At 40.7% G+C, this 25,269-nt stretch overlaps 1 protein-coding gene across 2 annotated transcripts in view; it reads right to left on the bottom strand.

Moving 5' to 3' along the window:
* The window catches only part of ATF6 (activating transcription factor 6), a 79,380-nt gene that overhangs the window by 27,438 nt on the left and 26,673 nt on the right, over window positions 1–25,269 (bottom strand). The window contains exons 11-12 of one of the 2 annotated variants that reach the window (XM_026854291.1): window positions 25,064–25,128; window positions 20,908–21,019 (exon numbers count right to left, since the gene is read on the bottom strand). In XM_026854291.1, the coding sequence (XP_026710092.1) occupies window positions 20,908–21,019; window positions 25,064–25,128 (177 nt within the window). Of the gene's footprint in view, window positions 1–20,907; window positions 21,023–25,063; window positions 25,129–25,269 lie in introns of both variants that reach the window. The other variant, XM_026854290.1, reaches the window with a different exon arrangement.

The following is a 25,269-nucleotide window of genomic DNA, read 5'->3' as shown; positions in this document are numbered from 1 at the left end:
TCAGGGCTAAACCGGGGGGAGAGATTGTCCCATAACAGGAAAGCTCGCAGAAGTTGTGGGAACAGACCTTCTGTTTCTCTTTTCATTTTTGCAAAATGTGCTCCCATTCACACCAATGTTGTTCCAATCCCAGTGTTTCTGTGCACAGGTGGCTTTTACAGCCTATACTCTGCACACAGCAATGAATTGATGAGATATGCTTTTTATTTAAGCGTTTTACCAGAAATAGTTCAATCCCACAGTCAATAAAATGTCCTGTAGTGTAATCTTACACCTTTCTGACATTCCCAGACAAAATTTTATAAATAACACCTAACTGCACTCTGGAACACTTTCTGATCACTGTCCCTGCAGAAGAGGGAGTTACTATCCAGTTCAGTTCCCACATGAGCGACCTTTTAATGAAGAAGCCTTTAGTGCCTTCTATTGTCAACTGTGCTACTGCCAGATGTGATATGGCCTGGGCTCCAAAACTAAACTGGAAAGTACCTCACTGTGAGTTAGAGCGCGCCTTGTGGAAATCCCAGAGACCTCAGAGAAATGGAAAAATTCACTCTGCTACAAGCCTCCTTTGGAGGAGTTCCCTCCATTCCCAGTGCTCCTTGTCTGTAAGCAGGGCTCAGCTTTGGAGGTCAGTGCTAAGTGTTTTCTCAATGTAAAGGAGAAACAGTGGCAAAGGACCTCTTCTGGATTAAGAACTAAGAAGGTTATGGAGACTACTAAGGATAGGGAGACCTGCTGTGAACTGTGTCCTCTGCAGTTCACAAATGGAGACAGCTAACATAAGGAAAGCAAGATCTACCTTTGTCCCTTCTCCTTTAGGATTGGAATCTGTTACATCACCTTAAAGACTGAAAGGAACCTAAAAAAGAGATGTCAAACGAAAGTGACCTTGTTTAGGTTTTTAAATGGAATGCAAGTGTCTCAGGCCTATTCAGATCATCTCTCTAGCAGCTCTTGACTCCCAAAAGATCCAAGACGCAACAGCAGTCACCATATGATTCTATTTTAGAACAAAAAGATCTCTCCAGATGTAAAAGCAGAGGACCCAGTTTCAAAACGACCTGAGGCAAATTAAGCTTTCCTGCTGCTGAAGCTTTTCCTGATTTCCTCTTCCTACCTGTCCTGGGCTGGGTATTCTTGCTGCTGCCCAAGAGCTGATGCTGTCCCTCTAACTCCAAGGAAAGCCAACTCATCTTGTTAAGATGGAAACCAGATATGTCACTTCCCCCTACCTGTCTTCCAGTCACCAACCATTTTCAATTACTGTTTTAGGGATTTTCTAACAAAGATTTCTATATATGTAGTAGCTATTAATAGATTTCTCTTCCATGAACTTTCCCAGTCCTCCAATGAATACATGTAAATTTTTAGCAACTATAATGCATTATGGCAAGAAGTTTCACAAGTCTACTTCTACTGAATGAATGGCTTCCTTTCCTTGGTTTGAACCCACACCTTCCTAACTTAATTTGCTGCCCTTTGTTTCATTTGGTGTCCTGCTCAGTTCCCCTGAGGTAGAAGATCAAGGTGAGAAAGCAAGAATACAAAAAGCAAGAGAATCTCATTACTCCATCAAGGTTTGAGAAGACCAACACAACAACTTTCTAATACACAACAGACTATAATGCAAAGTATTACTTAGATGCAAAGGCAGCTGTAAAGCAGATGTCATATAAAGGTGAAAAAACTGATATACTATTCAGTTTTTCTATTGTCATGGTTTACAGTCCCTTTATTCAACTTCCAAGGCCAAAGAGGAGGATTTATGCCTTAAGATAACACTAAAATATGCTGGTAATTAGGTATCTATTAGTCAAACAGTAGAATCTACCCAGTGGCCTCTGAGAAGGAATCCTGTCTCTCTTCAGGAATCAGAATATAAGCACACTTAGAGAAAACAGGCCCAGTAACCATCCATCCTACTGAAACATCTATCTTCATCCTGCTAACAAAGTGAAATCATCTGCAAAATGACCAGCTATTCTCAAGCTCCCCATTCCTCTGCAAAACCCTCATTCTGGAATTACGCAAGATGAACCTCCCTCATTTCCATCCAAGCTTTATGAATCTACTTTTGACTTGCAATACATCCTAAATTAGAGGCACTAAATACCATCAGCCTTCCCCTGTGAATAGGGAATACTCCAGGAAATCACAGTTGGTAGAAGCTTGTGTGTATATGTTAATTAGGCACACCATGAGGCACAAAGCCAGTCCAATTGCAATGGAGAGTGAGCCAAAGGCACACCATTTGGACTTTATTTCTTTCATAAATGTACTCCACCTTGTAGTTCTGTCTTTTTCCATTGTATAGGAAAGGAAAATAAGAGCCCTGTGAACAAGGAGGGCATAGGACAGAGACTGGACAGAAATCCAGCCAATTAAACTTGTCTGCAGAACTGCTTTGCAAGGCCCGACAGTAAAGAACAATGCATGCATTTGCTATGATGTAATTTTGGTTTGGCAGTAGATTAAAAAAAAATTCCTAAATGCAAAGTAAGAGGATGTGAAGAACAGAATTCTATGTTTAAGTAAACAGTTTTGGTTAAAATTGTATAGGAAGGTTTTTAAGGACTTGAAATTGTGTGTATGTTATTTGTGGAAAATAGTTGAGTTTCAAGATAAACTGCAGAAGGGTATGTCTATATGAATAGCTGACTCCATTCTGAGCCTCTGTGAAGACCCAAAAAAATCCCAGCTTGTACTGGTAGAAAAGTTCCTCCTATTATGTTTGATAAGGATCATATTTTTTCCTAAATCTCCTCTCAATCAAACTAACATCATAAAATTAAAAAACGTTTGCTCCAAATTATTTGAAAATTACATTTCTCTGTCATTTTTTGGCTTTTCTGCGAGCTATATCAGTACAGAAACACAGTTCATCTGTAACTACCAGTTGAGCCTGTCAATTATCTTTGTAGATTTTATAAAGTTGTAAGACCCAAAAGAAATTAATTGTTTTATTACTACTACCCATAAAAAGAAATTTCCCTCGTTCTCTAATTCACTGCAGCAGAGCTCTCTTTTGCATAGCATCTGCAGGCTATTAGTTTTGCAACTGCAATCTGTAATTGCAAAAACATGTAATTTAGGTAGGGCATATGAATACGATCCAGTAAAACCAAAAAGGATATAATCCAGATTCTTTGCTTCTCTGACAAAATGTTAACCCAAAGTTTCTATGTTTGCTTGCAAGACCTCAGGTCTTCTACACAAGACAAATTCTGGATTCCCAGAATTACTGCCCATCTGGAGACCCTGTCCCAAAAGAGCACACACAACACAAGCTGGAGTGGAAACGTTATTATCAACAAACACCTTTTTTATGTTGTTCTGCTTTTGCAGCCCTGCCACATAAGGAGAGAGCCAACCAATGCACAGAAATGATGTGTTTTTATGGGCACACTCCTTGGATCCAGTATCATGAGATGGACTAGACTGTAAATCCTAATTTCTCTCTGGATCAGATTCCCCATGAAACAGAAGCTGGAAGGGCAAAAAGCAATTTATGTCAGGTTTTTTCCAAGTGCTAGATCAACATAACACTGCAGCTCAAAATCCATTTGCTAATATGGCTGTCCTCTGCTTACTCTTATGACTGAGTTCAGGGGACAGTGAAGCACTAGAACACTCTGTGGTGAGATCTCCATCCTTAGAGGTCTTCAGACCCCACTCGGCAGCACCACAGCTAACTTCATGCAGTGTTGGCAACAGCCTTCCTTCCCACAGAAGGCTGGACCAGAGGGCTCTTCTGACCAGCATTTCTAAGATCCGTAAGAACCTCATCTCAAATTTGGAAGAGTCTACCAAGATTATACTTCTACCTTACCCTTTCCCTGTCTTACTAACTTTCAGGACACTCATGAAAAGGCAGTATGAGAAAGATGTTGATAGCAATCAGGGCTCCACACACGAGAAATGTTTAGGAATAGCTGCAGAAGTCCATGAAAGGCCACACAGTCTGTGACTGAACACTCTTCCGACAAAACAACTCCCTTTCAAAGCAGAAGAAAGCATTCTTTCTTACATAGCAAAAATGCCTACACATGCAGGTATCTGGGAATGCAAGAAAACTTATACTAACCAGAAACAACTGTCAAATACAGTTCAGACTTCAACCTTTTTAAAATCAAGGCAATTAGTTTGATCACAGCACGTTCAATCCTACAAGATCCAGTCTTGGTTTGAAATTACTGTCTTCTTGCCTTCTGCAGCAACAGAAACAATTTATTTAAATATCCTGTTGAATCTCTAAGCTATGTAAGATAGCTGCAAGGCAAGAAATAGATCACCTGCAGTTGTCAGCGCAGCAGACTCATCGTCTTGGACAGCTCAGACAGAGCCAAACAGAATTTGAACACAGATGCAAGACTCAGTCTAAGGGCAACTTCTATGAAATGAATCCAGAAGATGTTCTCATGAAAAGAACAATTATATTATTTATTACCAGTGCACAGGTGAATACACATTTAAAGTTTTGGATAAAAATACTGCCAGACTGCAAAACTCCACTTTATAAAAGCTGCTAATTATTCTAAAAATTATGCATGCAGTCTGTCATACTGTACAAAAGGACAAAACTCTACATTAGCCCAAACACTGAATGTGAGGAGATGCATTCTTGAGCTGAACACCTAGAATGGGATTTCTCTTAAAACATATTTTAGTGTCTGCAAAAAGAACATGTGTCCTTTGCAGCCAGGGTGTCAGGTAGTGGATTCAAATCTGGTTTGAGGGAATAAAATTACATTTGGTCAACAGCAACTCACATCTACCTCACAGTCACTGTGACTTTCACCCTTTCCTAATCCATCCACTGATCTGTGACAGTTGCTAACTTGCTGGCAATGTATTTGCTGGGGAGGGTAGTGCATATGGCAGAGGAAACAAAAAAATTGAAAGCAGTGAGTGGCAAAACCCAGCAATAGCTTTTAAGGTTAATGACAGAAGAGCATAAAGTAACAGCCCAAATTAAATTCTAGGCCAAAATCAGTGAAAGACAAAGCTCAGTAGCAGAGGGTGCTCCTCTGTATTCTCCCTGCTAGGACAGCCCCAGCTTGCTGCTATTTGCCCTTGGCTGCCCAAGAGCAGACAGTGGCAGCCTGATTCTAATCTGCAGCCAGAGAGATGCTGCTTCTGAGAGTGCAGCAGATGTACAGGAAATTTGCAACAAATCTTTCCTAATTGTGGAAGTTGAATCAGCTACACAGACATACATCAGAAGGACTGGAAAGTCTCTGTTAGAAATATTTGCTATCCCTCAACTTTCTGGAAAAAGCAACTGACCATGAGTTAAGACTTTGGGGATCTCCTCCTGGGGATCTCCTCCTGCTCCCCATCCTTTAGCCTTATACACTCAAGGTATCTGAATATATCTCAACCTCTCAGAGGGTAATTCCTCTTCACTGCAATGGAGGCATCACCTTCTAGCAGTGGTAAGAAATTATGTTATAGGTCACAGGCAAAAAGGTGTTTTATAAATACAGGCAATACTTTCAGCAAACTGCCTTTGACCTGGTTTTAAAAATTTAGGCCTTTTTTGTATTGTCAGCACCTTTAGGAGCACCTCTCTAAGGAACCTAAAGAAATGGGTGCTCTTCCTTCTCTACTGATCTATCATTTTCCTTCCCCTGATTTCACTACAGAAAATGGTTTATGCCTACTTCCACATTCTGCCAAAGTTGAATAAAAGCATGTCTTTATAGAAATATGATTTCCCACAACGCAAATGCCACTGTCAAAAACATAAGAATAAAGCAACGTGAGAGATGCAGAAAAAAACACCAACGAGATAACAAGGAAACATATGAACGCTCTTCCCAGACAGCAGTAAGGCTGCAGTTTTGCCTGAATCCCCTAGATTTACCCAGAGCTCTGCAATGACTTCAGCTCAGACTTGGGTGGGTCTCTGTACATCTTGGCAGCAGGGTCAGGCAAAGTTCCTAGGCTGCCAATGGCTGGATGGTGGTCTGGCAAACTCGGGCCAGGGCTGGTGCTCCAAATCCAAGCTTTTCTTTTTTCCACCAAAATGTTGGTTCAGAGACAACGAGGTTTTAATATTAAGATGCAGTGGGCTGAATCCAAATTTGATGGCATCGTTTTTATCTGTGCAATGTGCAATGCATTACAGATGCTTGTTGGAAAGATGTTTTTCATTCTGCAGATCCCAGGACATCTGTATGGCTACGGATTCATCAACTATTCATAGTTTCTTCTAATTAAAGAGATACTCAATATAATAATGTTAAAGAAGTTGTCACCTCTGCTACTAACAATCTCAGTCAAAATAACAGAGTATGAAGATGAAGTTTTATTTTTCACCTGTTGGTTTGCATATTTACCCCAGATTGATGAACTTCCTTCTCTTCACATTTGTAGCTAAGTTTCACTTCTAAATCTCAATTTTGAGTTCAGTTTTGTGGCCAAGTGCCTGCTCTGTTTGAATTCTACTGTTGCTGAGAAAGACATAAATCAGTTCTAGAAACAGACTTCGTTGTACAAGAGGAAAAATGTCTATAAACATTTAATGCTTTTTCCCAAAAACTTCAAACCAAAACAAGAAAACAACCTGATGGAAAATGGTTTTAAAAGGCACAAATAAGTTAAAAGACTAACTCACGCTTGGTGGCAAAAAGGATCTTGGATGCCTGAAACAGGATTCTTCCTTAATCACTCCCAAACCCCCCTTACAAAAGTGCACTTCAGAATGACTGGGCATATCCTACAGGTGGCTGAGCAATCTGACCCCCAGGGCCACCAGAAGCTGGAGCGTACCTGCTCCCTCCCTCAGCCCTTGCATGTTCCCTGCCAACCTCTGACAATTGTCAAACTCTCTTGCGAGCCCCCTGAACTCTTTGGCTGGTGTTCTGCCAACATGATAAAATGGCTCCAGGACGGATCTGAGAAGACCAAGGAAACCAAGGAAACACTGACAACAGGAAGTCTCCTTTCTGGTGGTGGTAAACTGTTTAACTGGCTCACTTGGTCTTTACCCTAAAAAAATCCTGGAAGCTGCTCATGTAGCTCAGGAAGAGAAGAAATCATCCAATCTTGAACAGTGTGAGAGCACAGGGTTTTGGGATTTTTTTCACTACAGTGCTGTGGGAATTCATACAAGCGATCAAATCTTACAGCACCATGACGGAGGCAAAGTACGATGTATCTTTTATGACCAAAATGGCAGTTTCCTCAGAAAAAGCTTTCTTTTATGATAGTAGTTTAATTGGATCTGGTCTGAAGTCTCACTGATAAAGGATAAACAGGAATATAAACTGGTGCAGGAACATCGCACTCCTTGTCCATTTCGTGATTGTGTATGTGAGTAACTGCCTGTCTGCCACAGCAATTGAATTAGCAAGATCACAGGCACCAGATTAAAGGGAGTAAGAGGTCAGCTTTGGGAAGATAAAAATGTAGCGAGATGCCTGCTTGCACGCTACTCAAAAGACACATCAGGCTATAGCTTTCAGGCTGGGTCTGTCTCTCTTCCTGGAGAGCAATATGTTTTATTCTGTTAGTCCTTGCCAGCTCTCAACCACATTTAAAATATAATGGCTTGAGCAAATAGAAGCTTTTCATCTCCCCACTTAGGGTGAAATTAATTTTTTCCAGCTCTAGCTGTCTGACAGATCAGTTGCCTAGGCTCCCTTTAAAATCTACAGAAGGAAAGAGGCACCTCCGGAAGGAAATTCAGTCCATGCAATGGTAGGTGTTTGGGATAGGTGGGAAAAATTGAGAGTAGTTTTTCTACCTCCATTAAGTGTAGAATGAGCCTCGTGCACTGCTTGTGATGTCTGTGAACCAGCAACAGCAGTCTGTGAAATTATTTAAGAAAAATCCCCAGATGCAAAGAAGTTAAGGAACTAAAACAGAAGTATTGCAAAACAAGCAAACATAAGACAATTTTGGGGAGAGTGGCCAGAGCACTGAGAAAAGTTTTGTCACCTTCTGCTCAGCTTTGGTGAGACCATAGCTGGAATACCATGTAAAGTTTTGGGGGCCCTTCGCTTCTTTCAGGCAAAGATGGATGTGGGGAAACTGGAGAGGGACCAGCAGAGGCTATCAAGATGGTCAGGGCCTGGGACACATGGTCTATGAAGAGAGAAGGGAGCTGGGCTGGTTGATTCTCCTGAAGAGGAGACAAGGGGGCCAATCTAGGAGCAATCCACAACTACGCAAAGGGAGTTACAGAGACAGTGGAGCCAAACTCTGTACTGCTGGATGACAGGCCAAGGTGCCACAGCCACATGCGGTGGTTTGGGACGTTCAAATTCTTCCCCTGCTAGACAGTGCAGCCCTGCAATGGGTCACTGTGGTGGTGCAATTCTCACCCCTCCCTGCCCCTCCCTGTTGGGCTGCTTGATCCTAGGTGTGATTCCACCCACATCCCCCAAGTTATACACCAATCTATGGAGATAAGGACTGCTAATGATAAGGCATCCCCTTAACGAGCCTGGCCTGGCTCCTGCCCCTCACAATTGCTCAGTAACAGTTAAAATGGTCCATCATCTCCTGATGGCCTGGCACAGCTGTGCCTAGAATGTGGTCAAATGGGAACAATAACAGAGTTGCACATTCATCAAGTTCTTGTGCAACTGCGGGAAGGCACCAGAAGGTATCTGACAAAAGTCAATTATCTTGGACCCTATAAAATGGTGACCACAAGGGAGACCCTTTGAGCTCTCCTGGATCGCAGCGGGCCTGTGACCAGCATCTCCCCTGAGCTGAGATCCCTCTCAGGTACCAAAACCCTTACCTTAAGGTGTTGTCTGCTGCCAGAGCTGATAGAAGGCCAGGACGAAGTCCACTCACTTGAGTCTCAATTATTGCCCGTTGAAGAATGCCAAGGTATTTGCTCTAAACTCGAGGGAGAAATTTTTCTTTGAGCTAGCTTCTCCTTCACCCGTTCTTCCTCTGTTTATTGGTGTTTGGGTATGTACTTCATTCTACTGGATCCAAATACTTTTGTTTCTATGTGTGTGTTTGTATGTTTTGTGTATGCGCATGTATATATGTATAAATTAAGGTAGCATTAAGTAAATTAGTGTGAATCTTGTAATTCTAGAATCTGTAAATAAATTGCTTTTCTTTCTTTCAACATTTCTGAATTATTTTGTAATGATAAATTGCTGTTAGCTATTAATAAATCTAGATTTCCTACTGAATTGTTACCGTGTCAATACTTTCATCCATGACAGTCACCACAGAGGTGGTAGGTCCCCCATCCTTGGAAGGTCCCAAGACTCGGATAGACCAATCCACAGCTGATCTGATCTAGTACTGTCAACAGTTCCACTTTGGACTAGAGACCTGCAGAGGTTCCCCCCAGCAAACACTCCTTTGATTCTGTGAATATTCACAGTTTGAGTGCAATTGCTAGCAAGTGAAAACCAAAATAAAATACTGCACAAGACTGTTAGTAAATTTTTACAAAATCCTTTTCATTAAGGATTACTTAGAAACTCTGGTGTACAGGGAGATGGTGCCAGTGATACCAAACAGAAATGGATGGGTGTAGTTCTCTGCCTTTATCTGTGCACAATCTCACTTAACATGTGCTACTAACTTAAACATATAGAACTACAATAAATGCTTTTGCCTTCAAGTATTCTAATTATGTATATTTTGCTTGCGAAACAAGAAGTCTCAAGCTAATATCAACATTTACTGCCAATATCCTGCAAAGTATGATGCAACCAGATCAGAGAACCACAAAAACTGTGTTTTCATAAATGTGGGTTTTAAAAATGAAATGCCCCACTGACAACACTTCACCAAGCCACTGGAGTTTCCAGCTTTTCTAACTATTTCAAAATAGAGGGGATTTTCAGGTCAAAGAAAGACTCTACTGGAATGCTAATCATAGAATAAAGATGTGAAGAATAGACACATGACGGTTTTTAGACAAGTTTGTACATCAGTGTACTCTTTGACACTGAAGCTACAAATACTATGGCAAAATAACATATTTCACTATGTGGATAGCATCAATTGAATGGGAACTTTTAAAATAATCTGAACTGTGCTCCCATAGGAACCCTCCTCTCTTTTTCTTACTACTGCAGTGGTTATAATTCTACACAAAAAGATTGAGTATCTTGGACTCACCACAATTTCTGCAAAATATCAGAGCGCTACTTGAGCACCCTGAAGGCACTAACTACTAATCCTCTCCTCCAACACAGCTGGAGGGCCACTCAGCTTGTCATTAATCAATTTAATATGTACAGTCTCTAGTCTCTTTATTACCCCAACCCATCAATGAAAATACCTGATCAGGCCCTCAATGAGAGGGTATACAGAAGAGCAAGATCCTGAGTCTACTTCATCCTGGTAGATGTGCTCCCTTTGATTTCCATTCCCTCTTGCCCTCTGAACCTCTCCTGACTCTGCAGAGCTACCCCCGACCTGCACAAAGGCAATGTGAACTCCAGGCAGTCCCCAAGCTGCAGATCATTTCCCTCTCTCCCTCTGATCACACAGAAATCTGTTTATAAGCATACCAAGAGCACACATAGCCCTGTAACAACTGCACATGCTGTTACTGGGAGGAAAACGCAGACAAGGAGCACAGCAATGCATCGTTTGATGGGTCACATTCAATACTGTAATTTCATACATGCCAAAGCAGCTGCATCAAGGCTTTGTCAGGACGTTTTCAAACGGAAAAAGCTCTGCAAGCACATAATGGTGACTTGTAACAGAATCAGACAAAAGGTGCCATAGACAAGGTACAGGGTTCTGGGTTTATTTTTCTTCTTTTAATCCAGACCAGACTTGTTCTTAGGCATCTATTTCCTATGAGAATTAAGTAACTGGATGTGACTTCTATAAGCAAATAGGTACACTCTTAAATCAACTATAGAGATTTGGAGAGACTATATAAGTCAAAAGGGCTGTCAGTTTTGATCCATGTGAAGAGGTCCTAATCCACAGAAGGATAATAGACAATGATAATTATAACTGCCAGGACAGCAGAGATAGGATAAGACTGCTGTAGGGAATTAAATGTTAATTATTTAAGAACATACAGGACATCATGCTGTTCTCCCTGACAAGGTCTGCAGACATACTCTCCTGCTTACAGACACACATGTACAAGATAATAAGACTGAAGTATATACACACTTTTTCGACACTTTTGTCACATCCTTTTGACAAGTCACACACTGTAGTTGAAATCCTCATCCTGGACAGCCATACCAAACCAATACTAACCAACTCTACACTGAAATGGAAATATCCTGTCATGACACTGCAACAGTTTACCCAGCTGGCTTAACACTCCTTTTCTAGCATTTGTCATATCACCTCTGTGTTTAGCCTGAACCCAAGAGTTCATTTCTGCTTGTGTTAACGTAGTTCTTTATACTTCTTCTCTTATTCTCCTAGAGCCACAGTTAACTGCTTTTGTCAAAATTTTACACCAGAAAAACTGTTGCATCTGTCCTTTTTCTCCAGATGACAGCATGTTTATGTCCTGTTTCATTTTAGTACACATTTCTATATGTTGGTGCTTCAGAAACTGAGCTTGAGAAGTTAGGAAACTCTTGCCTAGATTGTATGCGGCACCTTGGTTGCCTGCCGGAAAGTTACAGCTTACAGCTGGTAAGCAAATACGAAACAGATGGTTTAGCAGAAGCAAAAAGAAACCCACAGTGTATTTCCCTGATGTCAAGGAGATACCATACTGGAGATGCTGGTCCCGGACTACCTGAAAGAGTAAAATGGTTCCTTTTCAGCCTTGTTTTCCTGTAGTCACCTATCCAGTGATTACCTACTGAGTTTCTGATCCTGGTGAAAAACTTCAGGTCGGAGCACTCAGGACTGTTCTTAGAAAGTAGGAGAGCTCCACACTGGTTTCCTGGAAAGGAGATTAAGCAAGGGCTTCCCAGACACTAACAAGTGACTCAACTCATGAACCTCCACACTGGCTAAGGCTTCAGGGAAGGAACCATCAATGAGGAACAGCTTGGGAATGTCCACTTCTAGAGCCTCAGAAGAGAGTATTGGTTAATAAACTGGAGCCTGGTTGGACTTACATCAAGAGATGGAGCAGAGCAAGCTCTCAGTCTGAGCACAGCTTAAACTGTTTTCCTCATATTGGATATCACCTCTCTTTGAGATAGATGACACTTCAAACCTTATTTTGGACAGTCATGAAACCAAGGAACAATAATAATTGCTTATACAATGCAATGCTTAGTGGAGCTTTGTTAACTCTGGTGGTGCACATGTTGTTCAAGTTGTCCACGTGCCCTTCCCCCACAGCTTTGCCTCCTCTTGATGAGGTGTATTTTCTAGTGCCAGAACTATTCACAGGCATGTTTTAACGTTTGAGTTCAAAACACAAAGAGGATTTCCTGAACAGCGGTTTCCAGCATGAAAGATCCCTCAGCCTAGCCCAAGATTTTCCAAATTCTTAATCACTGACCCAAAGCCAGACAGTTTCTATCAACTATGCTGGCAGAACTGGAGTTTATCCAACTACATGGTGAGGAGCAAGCCATACCAGGCATGAAGCAAAATTATCTCATTCTCTGACCCATCTCTCCACTTTAACTATCATCAGAAACAAAAGTCCACCCTACTGGGAGTTGGTATGGAAGTATATTTTAAAATAATAAATCGGCGAGAAAATGCTATGAACACAGGTAGAACACACCTATATAGGGCTCTCTAAAAGAGCCTTTAGCCATAGAGCATACACTTCTGCAACAGACCCATTCCAATACTGCAATAAAACACAGTGAAGAAAAAAAGACTGCATTCTGGGGAAAGGGCCCTACTGCTTTCACGGATTCACAGAGAGATTTAGTGCCAAAGAGTCTTATTACTAACATTTCTTAGCCCTTTATGAGAAGCAAGTGAATTTCTGCAGTTTCTATTCTGTCTTTCCATTAGCCGTCCCAGCAGATAGGTCACAAGCAACCATGAGTCCCATAAGTAGAAAATAAGTTTTCTGTTCCACTCTCAAACAGTTTTAAAGCCAGTTACAGGTTTCAAAGCCAGTTTAAAGATAAAAATGTACAGTTAATTTTATCACACCTCTCGTCCTAGGAGTGTAAGTGATTTAAAAATAAAACCTGGAAGCCACAAGTGTTCTGTTTGGTCCAGTGGGAGGTGTTGATAATCTGCACACACTCATAATAGCACCTGGGCTCTTACTTCATAAAATAAGCTTTGTGTGCTGTCCAGCTAAAAATCTGGCAAAAGGATTAATTCAAACTGGAAACAAATAACTTCATCTGACCAGAATTAACTCTAAAAGTGTGCCTAAGATTTTAAATAACATTCTCAAATGCAATGCTATAATGATTAACCTTCACTAAAAGGTAGGATTTCTATTGTGGACACAAACACTACCTAATGAAACCAAGAACATATCAATTCTGCACTTTTTACTTTATAAAGACTCTGTCTAGGGCTGTCAGATATAAAAACTGAAAATGAACAGAAAAAGAGTCTGAAGCTGTGAAAGTGTGAAGTCCAACTAAGAAAATAAGCATGGTTATTTCAAAGTGCTCTCTGAGTATACTACCATTCAAGGCAAACAAAATATCATGAAGGTAATTTCTTTCATGCAGAAGCTCATTCCTACCGAACACAAGTCAATGCCTTACTGGCTACTGCAGCTCCAGAGTCGAAGCTATCATTTATGTCTTCATGCAGTTACGGCTCAGTCAGCATCAATTCCATAATTAAACACTGCTACAGATTGTAAGCAACAGCACATCATTCCCTTCTAGGAACTGTTCAGAATAATCTGAGCCAAATTCTCTTCAATAAACACCATGCTATCACTAAAGAAAAAAGCATTATTACCCGGAATTATTAAAGTATTATTAATGCATTATTAAACTTGGGTTATATCCTGAAGGAAAGGAACTGCTTCAGAGCTGCACTTCCACTGCCTGCTCTACTTGAATGCATATTACTTGTTATTGGATAAATTTGTGTTCCTGCTCACTTTGTTGTCAGCAATTGTCTGTTCTTTATTTTTAATAAGCAAGATAGTGCTGTCACTTCCTTTACTGAGCAATTCCCACTTTATAATCACATCTTCCTCCCACATTTCCCAATTATACTTCTCTAGCCTATGTCCACAGCAATTTCATAAGCAGCGGGTCATTTACAGAGGCTTTCCAAACCCAACAATCTTCCTCTCTTTCTTGCCCACAACTCTTTGTCTGTCAAGCATGAAGCACGTTCTGAATACATGTATACTATTACTGGTCACGTCTGTCTGCAACCAGCTTGGGTTTTGGAGACATTTTTTGCAGTATGTTTTATTTTCACTGTAATTATCTCAGTGTATGTTGTCCTTCCAAATACTAGTTTAAAAATAACAAAGTATTAGTTAGGCCTGAGACATACAAGGCTGAAAGAAGTTCAGTGACAGCATTAATACGATTCATGAAGTTCCAGCAACCATACAGAAGACAAACAAACCAAGGCTATACACACAAAACTCAAGAGTATCTTTTGCTCCATGCCAGACGTATTCGAGTGACTTTTCTGGCTCTGCTTATACATCTGTCCTCAACACCACATTCATTCTCAATTTTATTTGGAGGACAGTGGGTTTCAAAGGAACCCAAAGGAGATAAAATTCAAAGTGACCGAGGCTTTGCTTCCAAAATGTCTTGGAGATGTAGGAACAGGACAGACATTTCCAAAGGAAACAAAACCCCACTTGATGTAACAGGCATTACCTCCCTTCTCAGACATGCGTTTTGCATTCTTGTTCCGGTCTCTCCTAACCGCTGTTTGCATCTGGCTGAGCCAAACAGCTGCTGCCCGGAAGAGGCTATGCTGCAGCTGGTACTTGCTGGCTACTCCTCTTTGGCTTCTACTCACTACCCATCCAAGGTGTCTCATTGTCTGGCTCCTCCTTCACACAGCCTGGATGCTGCCCCTCTGAAGCACACCTATAGCCCTCTGTTTCTTTATATTTGAATGTGTGTTCTCAAACAGGAACAAAACTTCTAGGAGTTGCAGAGTACAAACAGTGAGGAATAACGAAGCAATGAGAGGCTTTGCTGGAAAATACTATAAGGTGTTGATAGAAATGCTTTTTAAAGAATTGCTGACCTTTAGCTGCAAACCTGAAAAAACTTCTTTTGAGCTTCCTACTACTTAAACTTGGAGCTAGGTTGTTCTTGTATGCGTGCATTTTGATAATCCCAGGATTAGGGTAAGGCCATTTGTGCTCTATAGACCAACACACATTTTTAGACAATTTTAGATTTTTAAATTTCTATCTGGATATTTTTAGACTAAGCAAGAACGGCACTAAGATGCTACCAAAAGTATTATAACATCTTCCCCATCTGAGTATCCAGGAGACCACAAAGAACCCTTCTCCTCACCACTTCCCAGTCCCTTTGATAGTCAGCTCTCCCCTGCTCCCCACCTACCAGATATACTCCCACCAGGAGGGATGACAATTCAAGAAAGGCCAAAAAGAAATCTTGCTTCACTGTTTTTATAGGGACACCAGGGCTCTGGGAGAAGATTCTCTCTGACATGAAGAAAATCCACAGTTTAGCCAGAAAAGAGGGAATGTGTTACAAAGAATGCAGAAGGACAGACTTCCATTTCACTAGTGACACTTAGATGGAAACAAGTTTTCACAATGGATTTTCAAATTTGAAAGTCAAATGCAGCCACAATTTGAGAGAGGCTGGCTTGCTGAGCTTGGGGGCATGCTGAAGCACAATCACACACACTGTTTACATTCTCAAATTTTCCCAGGGAGGCAAAGCTTGGCCTCATAGAGAAGACAGGCTAAAGGGTGACCCCTGCTTGGAAAAGAACAGGCAGTTTTATCATCAATACTGTGTCCTTACCCTCAATTATTCTTAGCATCTGTACACAATCTAGCACAAGATTTTAAAACTGTAGGATCCTGATAAAAGTAACTGTTCCCTTTCAATAGCTAAGGTCAGATTCCCCAAGGAGGAAGGGGAGTTTGTAAAATCTTTCAAATATCTGCATGTTAACTTACAGCAGCTGCAAACTCACAGGACTCAAACATATAAATTAGCTACTGTGTCTTTAGGAGCAGCAAGATTATGTGAGTCTAATAATTGCATTTCATCTCAATGGAAGACCAAATTACACACTCCAGCCCACAGAAATCCACAAACAAAGTCAACAGCAGAAAACTTTATGTTCAGTAAAAACCATCCATTGTCAAGTGTAACAAAATAGGAGAAAAGTATATGTTAGGACTGAATTTCTGGCTATGAAACACCATCTGAAGCTGACTTCCTATAAGGCAGTTTTGCCTGCAGGATGAAGATGGCATCATGAGTGCAGTGAATTGGAAGCTTCCTCACTCATGGTCTCTGAATAAATTCAAACTATTGCCAGAACTGTGTGTGCAGCACAGAAAACTACTGCTACACAAGAATGTCAAAGCCAGGCATCATTATCTTTTACTGCCTGAAAGTAATATATCATCCCAAATACAACTAACACAGCACAGGCTTATTACCAACAAAAGTAAACCAGAATTTAGGTATTTTTATTCCTAGCACATTAAGCATTCAGACAAAGAAAAAACAAAAGTTCTGATTTAAATCTGGCTTAATCACTTCAGCGAAAATTTGTTTGCCAAACTTGAGAAATCCTTAATGCTCCTTGCAGATGTTGGGTTGTAGGACCAGAAATTCACATCCATGATAATGTATTTCCCTGCATTTCTATGATTCAAGTGCCACAGCACTGAAGTAGAAATTTACAAAGTGAAATTCTGGGCCTACTGAAATTGGTAAAGGCTTTGCCACTGATTTCCATTGGGCCAGCATCACTACTGCTCTAACAAATAATAACCAGAATCACATTTTAATATCTACTTTTTTACGCAATATACTGTAAGACATTGTATGCACACTGCATTAAATATAATTGTCAAACTTTGATATCAGGAGACATTTGTGCTTTGAAACAAATAGAGTAGTGAGAGGAAATTACAGCAGCCTTCTAAATTTCCCAAGCAAATCAAACTTTAAACCGTGATTTTCTTAAGAACAGTAATCACATTCTTACCTTAAAAAATGTCACTGTCCTTAATAAACCTGCAGAAATGTCATCAAAGGGTCACTGACAGAATCTTCCAGGATGGGGAAATCTACTGCTTAATCACTGTGAGTTGCAGGGACTCTGAGCCTAACCACACAGAACGATCTGAAGCAGCATTTACAGGCCAAAGTAAATTGGAATGGATTTGTTTTCTCCAATGATTTACTTCATTACCTTTCAAATTAAGCTAGCTATTCAGTAATTCTGGAAACAATCTCAAGGTCTGAATACTGCATGGCAAAACAGATGTGAGCTCTGGAAGAGAAACGTTTGGGTGCCAGGCTTAGAGGAGAAGTGCAGCAGCAGCCCAGTGTCTATCTCTGCTGACAGAGCACATTATACTAACTAACTTGAATTTTGCAGCCGTGCTCCACTGGGGTTTTAGAACAGATCAAGCAGACTTGGTATCACAGACATTACAAGGCAGAAATCAAAGGTATTGGCAGAGCAAGAGACTCTCAGGAGCTGGGAAGGCCTCTCAGACCTGGGATAAATGGAAGTTTTAACACCAACTGGAGACTCCAGTGTATTTCAGCAGAGCTCAAACTGCTGTACCCTTTTCACAGAAGCATGTCAACTTGGTCTTGGTACCCACTGCACAGAGTTTTTGGCTTGAATGTGCTCCCAAAACTAACCCAAACCAGCCCAACTTGCAAACAGGATGCAAAGATGTAGCTTCTGAGTGGTGGAGCATTTGGGGACAGAAGGGGTGAATATATACTACTGGGAACGAGTATCTTATTACATTGCCAGGTGCCAGTTTCTGCAGTGCTAAATGATTGCTGAAAACAATGGCTTCCTAAAAGTTAAGCAGCACGAAAAAATAAAATTAACAAGTTAACATCTCAAGAAATAAATACTGACAAGCCCTGCCTACAAGGGAGGCCTGGCAGAGCTGGGAGACAACACTGCCTCAGTTCAAGAATTCTTTACTCACTGTCAGTTACATATTTCTTCTTGCTTAAAAATGACATTACAGATGCCCTGGCAATAGCAGAAAATTAATTTCTCTAGACTTCAGAGTGAAAGCCCAGCTTTTTGTATGGACTCAGCTGATCCAAATACTACTTTATTTTCCTCTCTCCTCCTTAACAACAACAACAACAACAACAACAAAAATCAAACTCCAAATGCAAATATGGAGATATGCAAGCCTTCCAAGGGAAGGAAAGAAAATTAAATCAATGAGGTCATGAGAAATTCAGTCTTACAGGTACCAAGCATCACCAGAAGATGACACTGCACGTGAGCTTTGCTTCCCTAGACTGCACCTTAGAAACCCTGGCTGAGTCCTACTGTATGAGAGACATGGGTAGCCCTAGCAAATGTCATTTTCTAGAAAATCCAAGGAACACAGGGCACTGCTCCTGTAGTGCAAGTGAGAACGTGCAGAAAACACATTAAAAATATGTTACATTTCAGGACATGCCCCCAGGAGAGATGCTGGGTCATGTGACACCACAAACAGAGCAGAAAGCACATGGAAAGAGGATCCCAGAGACAGCAGGTAGAAGGGATCTCTGGTAGTCCCACCTACTCAGAGAAGGACCACCACCAACACCAGAACCATCCACTCCCTGGAACTCTTAACTGGATAGCTCCTGGTTTTTTGTATATGCTTCTTAACAGCTTATTAAGTGTTTGGGAGTGTCTGCATGGCAAACAGCCAGCGAGGAGAACAAAACCTATCATCTTCAGGCCCTGCCTTCTAACTTGGACAAGGAAGCAAGCAACACAAGTTAACTGCTGGGTAACACCAAGGAGGAAATCAGTCCCCTCTCTCAGCTCCTAATCATGAAGTCAGTAGTTCTCAGGAGAAGATGAAAGGGCACCTCCCTGGCTGGGGCCCTGCTGATGGCACCGCTTGGGCTGTGCAGGAGTCCTTTCTTCTGCACTCACAAAAGAATCCAAGCAAGTAATTTAAAAGTGCCTCAGAGCAAAGCTTGTCACTAGATCAGGTTTGCCCTGTTAAAATAATAATGAGGTAACACATAAAACTGCCTTCGATTTGATTTGAGGACGTTTCATTCATAAAACCAGAAATAGCAACAGCTTTGTTACTAAATAAATTTCATAGATGGTTTTAAAAAGTCTGCACACCCCTCCTTGCAATAGAGCAAAGCCAAGCAGTAGGGATTCTGTGGCACAAGACACACTCTGCTTCCAAAGACAGCTCTGCAAGTTGAAATGAGAGTTGACAGCTTCCAGGTCATTAATCCAACAGTGTAAACAGAACCTATGTACCAGTACATGCATTCAGGTGGACTAGAGCAATGGCCAAAATAAGAACTACACAAACACTGTTCTGCTTTTTGTTTGGAGTTTCCAGAAAAACTTTCATAATCAATTCTCCACTCTCTTCTACTCATCTTCAGGATATGTGGAGCCTGGTGTCGGCTATATTTGTGTTGCTAGCTGAAAGAACAGCAGAACATGCCAAGCATTTAATAACAAAATTCCAGCCTTGTGACACAACCCAGTAATCCCAAGATTGGAAACTAGCCTCATATTTCTATTCAGCATAAAACTCTAATCCTAACAAGGGCACCACTATTTTTACTTTGCCTGAACCTTTTCTAAAGATACGTATCTCACAAATTAAGAAAGTTACTGTAGATCAGGTCAAACAGGGATGTGTTACCTACGTACATATGGCATCTACAGACTGGTAGAACTATGGCAACACAGAAACTGCTAAAACTAGTTATGCTCATTGGAGTGCCCTTACACAGAATTGGTTGTAGCTGGATGAGCTGTTGTATTTGAACTACTGATCTTCCATCACCTTGGGACCCCTCTCAGGACTCTCCTATAATGAGGAAACAAATGGAGGGTTGCAGTGTCCTAGAAAAACTGTGGCTGGGAGCAAGCGTGCATAAAACAATCTAATATCATGACTGCAAAATAGCAAGGCGGGAGGCTTAGCAAGTGAAGACCTCAGGTTCAGGCCAGGACTAAATGTGCATTATAGACATGTCTAAAAGACCTATCAAGATTTCTGTGAAGGGGGAGAAATAAACTCTTCCACCCCCTAGTTGCTACTTCAACCACTGTTTGCCTTGATCATTTCCACCACCAGATCCCAAGCAGCTTCTCACTACTGCAGCTGTCCTGGCTTCAACATCACTCAGGTTTGCAGTACAGTGTCATCAAACACCTGGAATTCCATTTTAAAACAGCTTTTACTGTCACTAACTGCGCTGCAGATGTGAGGATGTGCCTGACAAAGCTGTAGCACAAGCATATGCTGTATGCCAGCACAGACAGCAGAATTGCTCATCTGTCTCAACTTACAAGTCACAAAACAGGAGAAAAATTGCGCCAGTGCTCGGCATCCTGTACAGCTGCAACATGCAACACATAAAACTGCAAATGCAAGTGTTTTAGGGGAAGACAGAAATCATATTATGTTAAGCTAGCAAAAGTAATTTCTGCACAGGGTACACTTATTCCCAGAAGCACAAAAGTTTTATACACCTATTAAATATGCAGGTAACTATTCCAATTATTGTCTGCTACCATGTATAAATGTTTAACCATAAGGTTCATGCAACTTCATGCTGTCTTGCCCTGGCACTACAATGCCTTCTGTAAAGCTCTTTCCATTCCTAACTGTGATGGGCATATTTTGCAAAGAACACAATCAGGCCATATTACTGTACAGGTTATACAGAAGTATCACTTATGAAGAAACAAATTCAACTTCAACCTTGACTAGTTCATATTTTGTGTTATAAGGAGAGATAGTCAACATTAGAAACAGTCTTATGGATGGATACACATAAAAGGCCAGTACTGAACAACTACTACACTTACTCTGCGAAATGATACCACGTAGAAAGTATCTTCTCTTCTGTGAATAGCTTCAAAAAAATCTTGATAGCTCCTTGGAGAGGCATAATACACCTGCAGCTCATTCCCTGAGTTCCTGCTGAAATGAAGAAGGGGGGATGTAATTATTTCAGACAAGAAAGTTAACTTCAGCGAGATAATGACTTTAAAGATTTGCTTTTCAAAAGAAGAACAGCTCTTCATCCATTGAGGGAAGCATGAGGAATCTTAAACACAACTGAAGACAGTGAAACTACTGGGTAGTTTTTGAAAGTTCAAGGTGCTTTAAAGGTCTTGCTGCAGGAAACTTTTCCAGGCTTGATTCTATTCACGCTTTTGAGGCTGACAAAAATCTGCTTGCTAGCTCAACAGAAAAAAAGAAATTTCAAGTCAACCTAAAGTGTCTGAAAAATTATGATGACTTCTGGAAATACATTTTAGCAAATTTTAGAATGAAATATCATTCTGAAATTAAAAAATCAAAACATTTAATATTTTTTAAATTCTTTTTACGGCTAAGGATCCAACCACTCAAATTGAAAGAAGTGCAAAAGTAAGCATAAACAGAGCTTTTGTTTACTGTCAAATAAATGAAAAATGAGTAAAAATGAGATATTCACAAAATTCTGACTCGTCTTCTTCACTATTCTCATCTCGTATATCAGACATGAGGAGAAGACACTGTCTAAACTAGTCTAAGCAAAACCACTGGCAAATTGTACAATCGTGGTACTTATCCACTGTTTAGCTTGGAAAGGTAAGAAATTCTCAGGACATATTGCTATCATGTATACTTCCCCAATTTCATTCAAAAATAACATATTTAATCAAATTGGAAAGCTGTAGTTACACAAACCATCGGCTGCACCTTCAAATAGACATTTTAATTCTTTCCCACTTTAATAGCATACTGTCTGTTTGCAGTATTTGTGGCAAAAACACTGATAAGACTGTCCTTCCCAAACTGTCTTCTGCTGACCCTGATTTTAAACTATGGTGGACAACTTCGATTATTTGGTGTGTTTCTAAAATGTACATAACTATGCACCCAAAACAAGGCACAAATCTACCATCAAGTGATTTTGTTGAGCAGCAGTAATAGCAGACCATCATTATCTCCTCTCTTACTGCTAATACAGTCCTTTTGCAATCGAAGGACTGTAGCTGCCAAGGCAGTTACTCTTTAACAGGATCGGGGGTGTAAATCCTCGGGGATCAAGAGCAGGCAGCTCTACCCTATATATCCTCTTTAGCAGAACTATGCAAGCAAGGAATCAGATCACATCCTTCATACACAGGAAACAAAGATCAGAGCTAATCTGAGCTTGATTACTCATTCACAAAAACACGTAGGCCCACCAAACCACCACTGAGATTCAGCGTTGAAGTTTTACTGTGATAAAAGGCAACACGCCTACACACTGCTCAGTAAAACATCCTGAAAACTGAAACAGGTCCCACAGATCCGTTTGCTCGCCCACACTCAAGAAGATACAGCTAGACCTAAAAACCAGCCTTTTACAATTCTAAATCCAGCCATGGGAGAAAGCTGTTCCAAAGCACCTGGAAACCACTGGGCCTTTACAAAGCTCTCCTGGGTCTATGGAACAAGTCTACCACCAGTCCCTAAATCCAAGTGACACCAGTAATCCACTGGTATTACACCATACTTACCTTTGAGCATTTAAGAGTACCCACTATAGACTCCTCCATGAAAGGAATGGAGGAACTTAAGATCTGAAAACGGGTACAAAGCTACTAGTTGTTTTAATAATATGTCACCGTATTACAAAAAAGTGTCATATTAAATTGTGTATATTAAAAGTTCCAAGGGCACTCTGTTAAGCATCACAGAGCACTAGGATGTTGCACATATGCTTGTTTTAAGAAGGAATGAGGTTGTGGACTCTGTTTTATGCACCAAGAACCACAATTTTAATACTGCAAAATTTAGAAACAAAAAGAATTGGAGAATGCCAGTTTGATATCTGGAGCCCTAAATGCACACTTGCAGAAACCCTCATCAAAATTACCTCTAAAGAAATCTAAAAAGACTGAAGAGAGCTGGGGAGGGTAAATGGTTTTCTTTGACATCATCTTGATTTTGACCTTTTTCCTCTGCTTTTACTTCACTGCAATACCTTTCAATCGATCATTTTTCTTTTGGAATCCAGGACCAACATGACAATGTAGTATCATCAGTGCTACAAAGAGAAATCTAGATCCTGCTAATGTTCTCCTGTTCATTGACTCAGGTCACCAACAAGGGTGTTCTAGAAGGTAAAGGTCACTCAATTTCCAGTCACAGAACTAGTATTAAAAATTAAAACCCTTGCCTGTATACTGCACAAAAAGGCACCTGAATCATTAATAAAAGCTTCAGGGCCATCTACAAACAGTATCAGGAAACTTAAAAGTGGTTTTGGTTTTACACATTTGAAGAGACAATGCTAGTTCATTAACAGTTCTCCACAGGCAACGCCTCAGGGATAGCATCAATAACATAACTGAATAAACAGCATTTTTCCTGTCTTCCCAGTCCGTGAGGCACAAGAACTGCAGAAAGGACCTGGGGTGCTGGTAGACCAGCTGAATGCAAGCCAGCAGGGCACCCTGGGGGCAACTGCATCCTGGGCTGCATTACAGTCAGGGCCTCAAGTGCAGGATGCATAAAGAAAAACAGGAAACAAAGGGCTTGTTCAGCCTGGAGAAGAGGAGGCTGAGGGGGCTCTCACTGCAATCCTCAGCTTCCAAATGGGGGTTACAAAAGGAGAGGGAGACAGCCTCTTCTGACAGAGACACAGAGTAAACCTGAACTTTTGAGGAGATTTTGGACTAGAGATGTCCAGAAGTCCTTTACAACATAAACTGCCCTGTGATTTTATGATTTCATGGAGCATCTAATAGCTGATGGCTCTGTGAAGAACTGGAAGTCTGTTCTATGTTCTTAGCAGTTCCCAGACAGTCACAGCCTGCAGCTGCCATGACTCACTGGTTCTGCTCATTTAAACATCATTCATCCAAAAAAAACCCCAAAAAACCAAAAAACCTTACTTCCTTCTGAGCACAGCAGACTATTCCATACAGAGCTGCATGATGTTGCAGACTGTTTCTAATAACCATGAATTATTTTTTTTTTTAAGAATAATGCAGGCATGTATATTAAAGTGCCTTGTACCATGAGGCTTGTTCATCCAGTCTTCAGTTAAAACAGACATCCTTCATCTACCTGTAGAACTAAAAAACCCTTTTTCTTTTTTTATCAGTCAAGACATATCAAAATTTGGCAGCCTAGTTTCCGTAACATTTGCCTGCAGCTTGCTATCTTCTCCAAGGCTGATCCTGCTTTCAAAGCAGCAGTGCAAAGGGCCACAGCTGTCTTACTTTCAATGGCAACTTTTCAGGTGTTCTTCTCAACAAAAAGTCCACTTTATACCCCATTCTGCTCACTCCTCTTTGTCACTTCAAAGCAGAGAACCTTTTAAACACTGTCACAGAGAATTCAGGAGGAAAGATATTCATTTCTTTAAGCTTTTTTCTCCAGTTCTTCCTGTCCCCAGGAAAAAAGGGACAGGATAGGTATATGAGACAGGGTGAGGCTGGGGGAATCACAAAATTCTGGATTATTATGTTCTAATCATTAGGGAAAATCAGGAGATGAAGACAAACCATGCAAGTAAGATGTAATGATACTTTAACTTTTTCCAATTAATATGGTAATAGCTATAATGGTTCTACTCTTGAAGACAGTGAGAGAAACATTTCTCTTACCAGACTCTTTGAAACCTTCTTATGAACTACCAAAGTTCCTCCAGCTATTTCCAACACAATCCCACCTTTTTATTCCCTAAAGATTCAAAGCTGTTTAGGAATGGACTCTGCAGAGTCAAGTAAAGTTTTTGTTAAAACTCAGTTGTAAAAAGGCCCCAGAAGAGTGAAGCTGTGATACAGGGGTTTCTTCAAATCTCGTTTGAATAATGAGAAGCAGTTATTTGCTAAGGGACAGAAATTAGGCCAGTAATTTTTTAAGCACCTGACTTCCAAATCCTGACAGCAAGGTGAAAACTGGCATTTTATACCAGCTGTTGGTGAAAAAATAGATTAAGTAGAAAGCAGTAACAAAGCAGTTATTCTGCCTTACCTGAGGCTGGTGTCTGTGTAAGGCATGGCCATTAGCTGGGAATCTGCCTTCTCACTGAGGGAGCTCTGAAAAAGGAGGAAAACAAAAAGATGACACAAAGTGAAAACAATAAGCATTTCCTTGGTTTGGCACTACATAAAACATGATGCACATCTGTAGCACCAAATGAATATATAAGGGGGTGCAGAGGTTAATCAGTGCCCTGA

The sequence above is a fragment of the Athene cunicularia genome (assembly GCF_003259725.1).
Source record: "Athene cunicularia isolate RWA chromosome 8 unlocalized genomic scaffold, athCun1 chr8_part1, whole genome shotgun sequence".
In the NCBI taxonomy this organism is placed as follows: domain Eukaryota; kingdom Metazoa; phylum Chordata; class Aves; order Strigiformes; family Strigidae; genus Athene; species Athene cunicularia.
The sequence above is the reverse complement of the archived record's forward strand: the minus strand, read 5'-3'. Positions and strand labels throughout refer to the sequence as shown.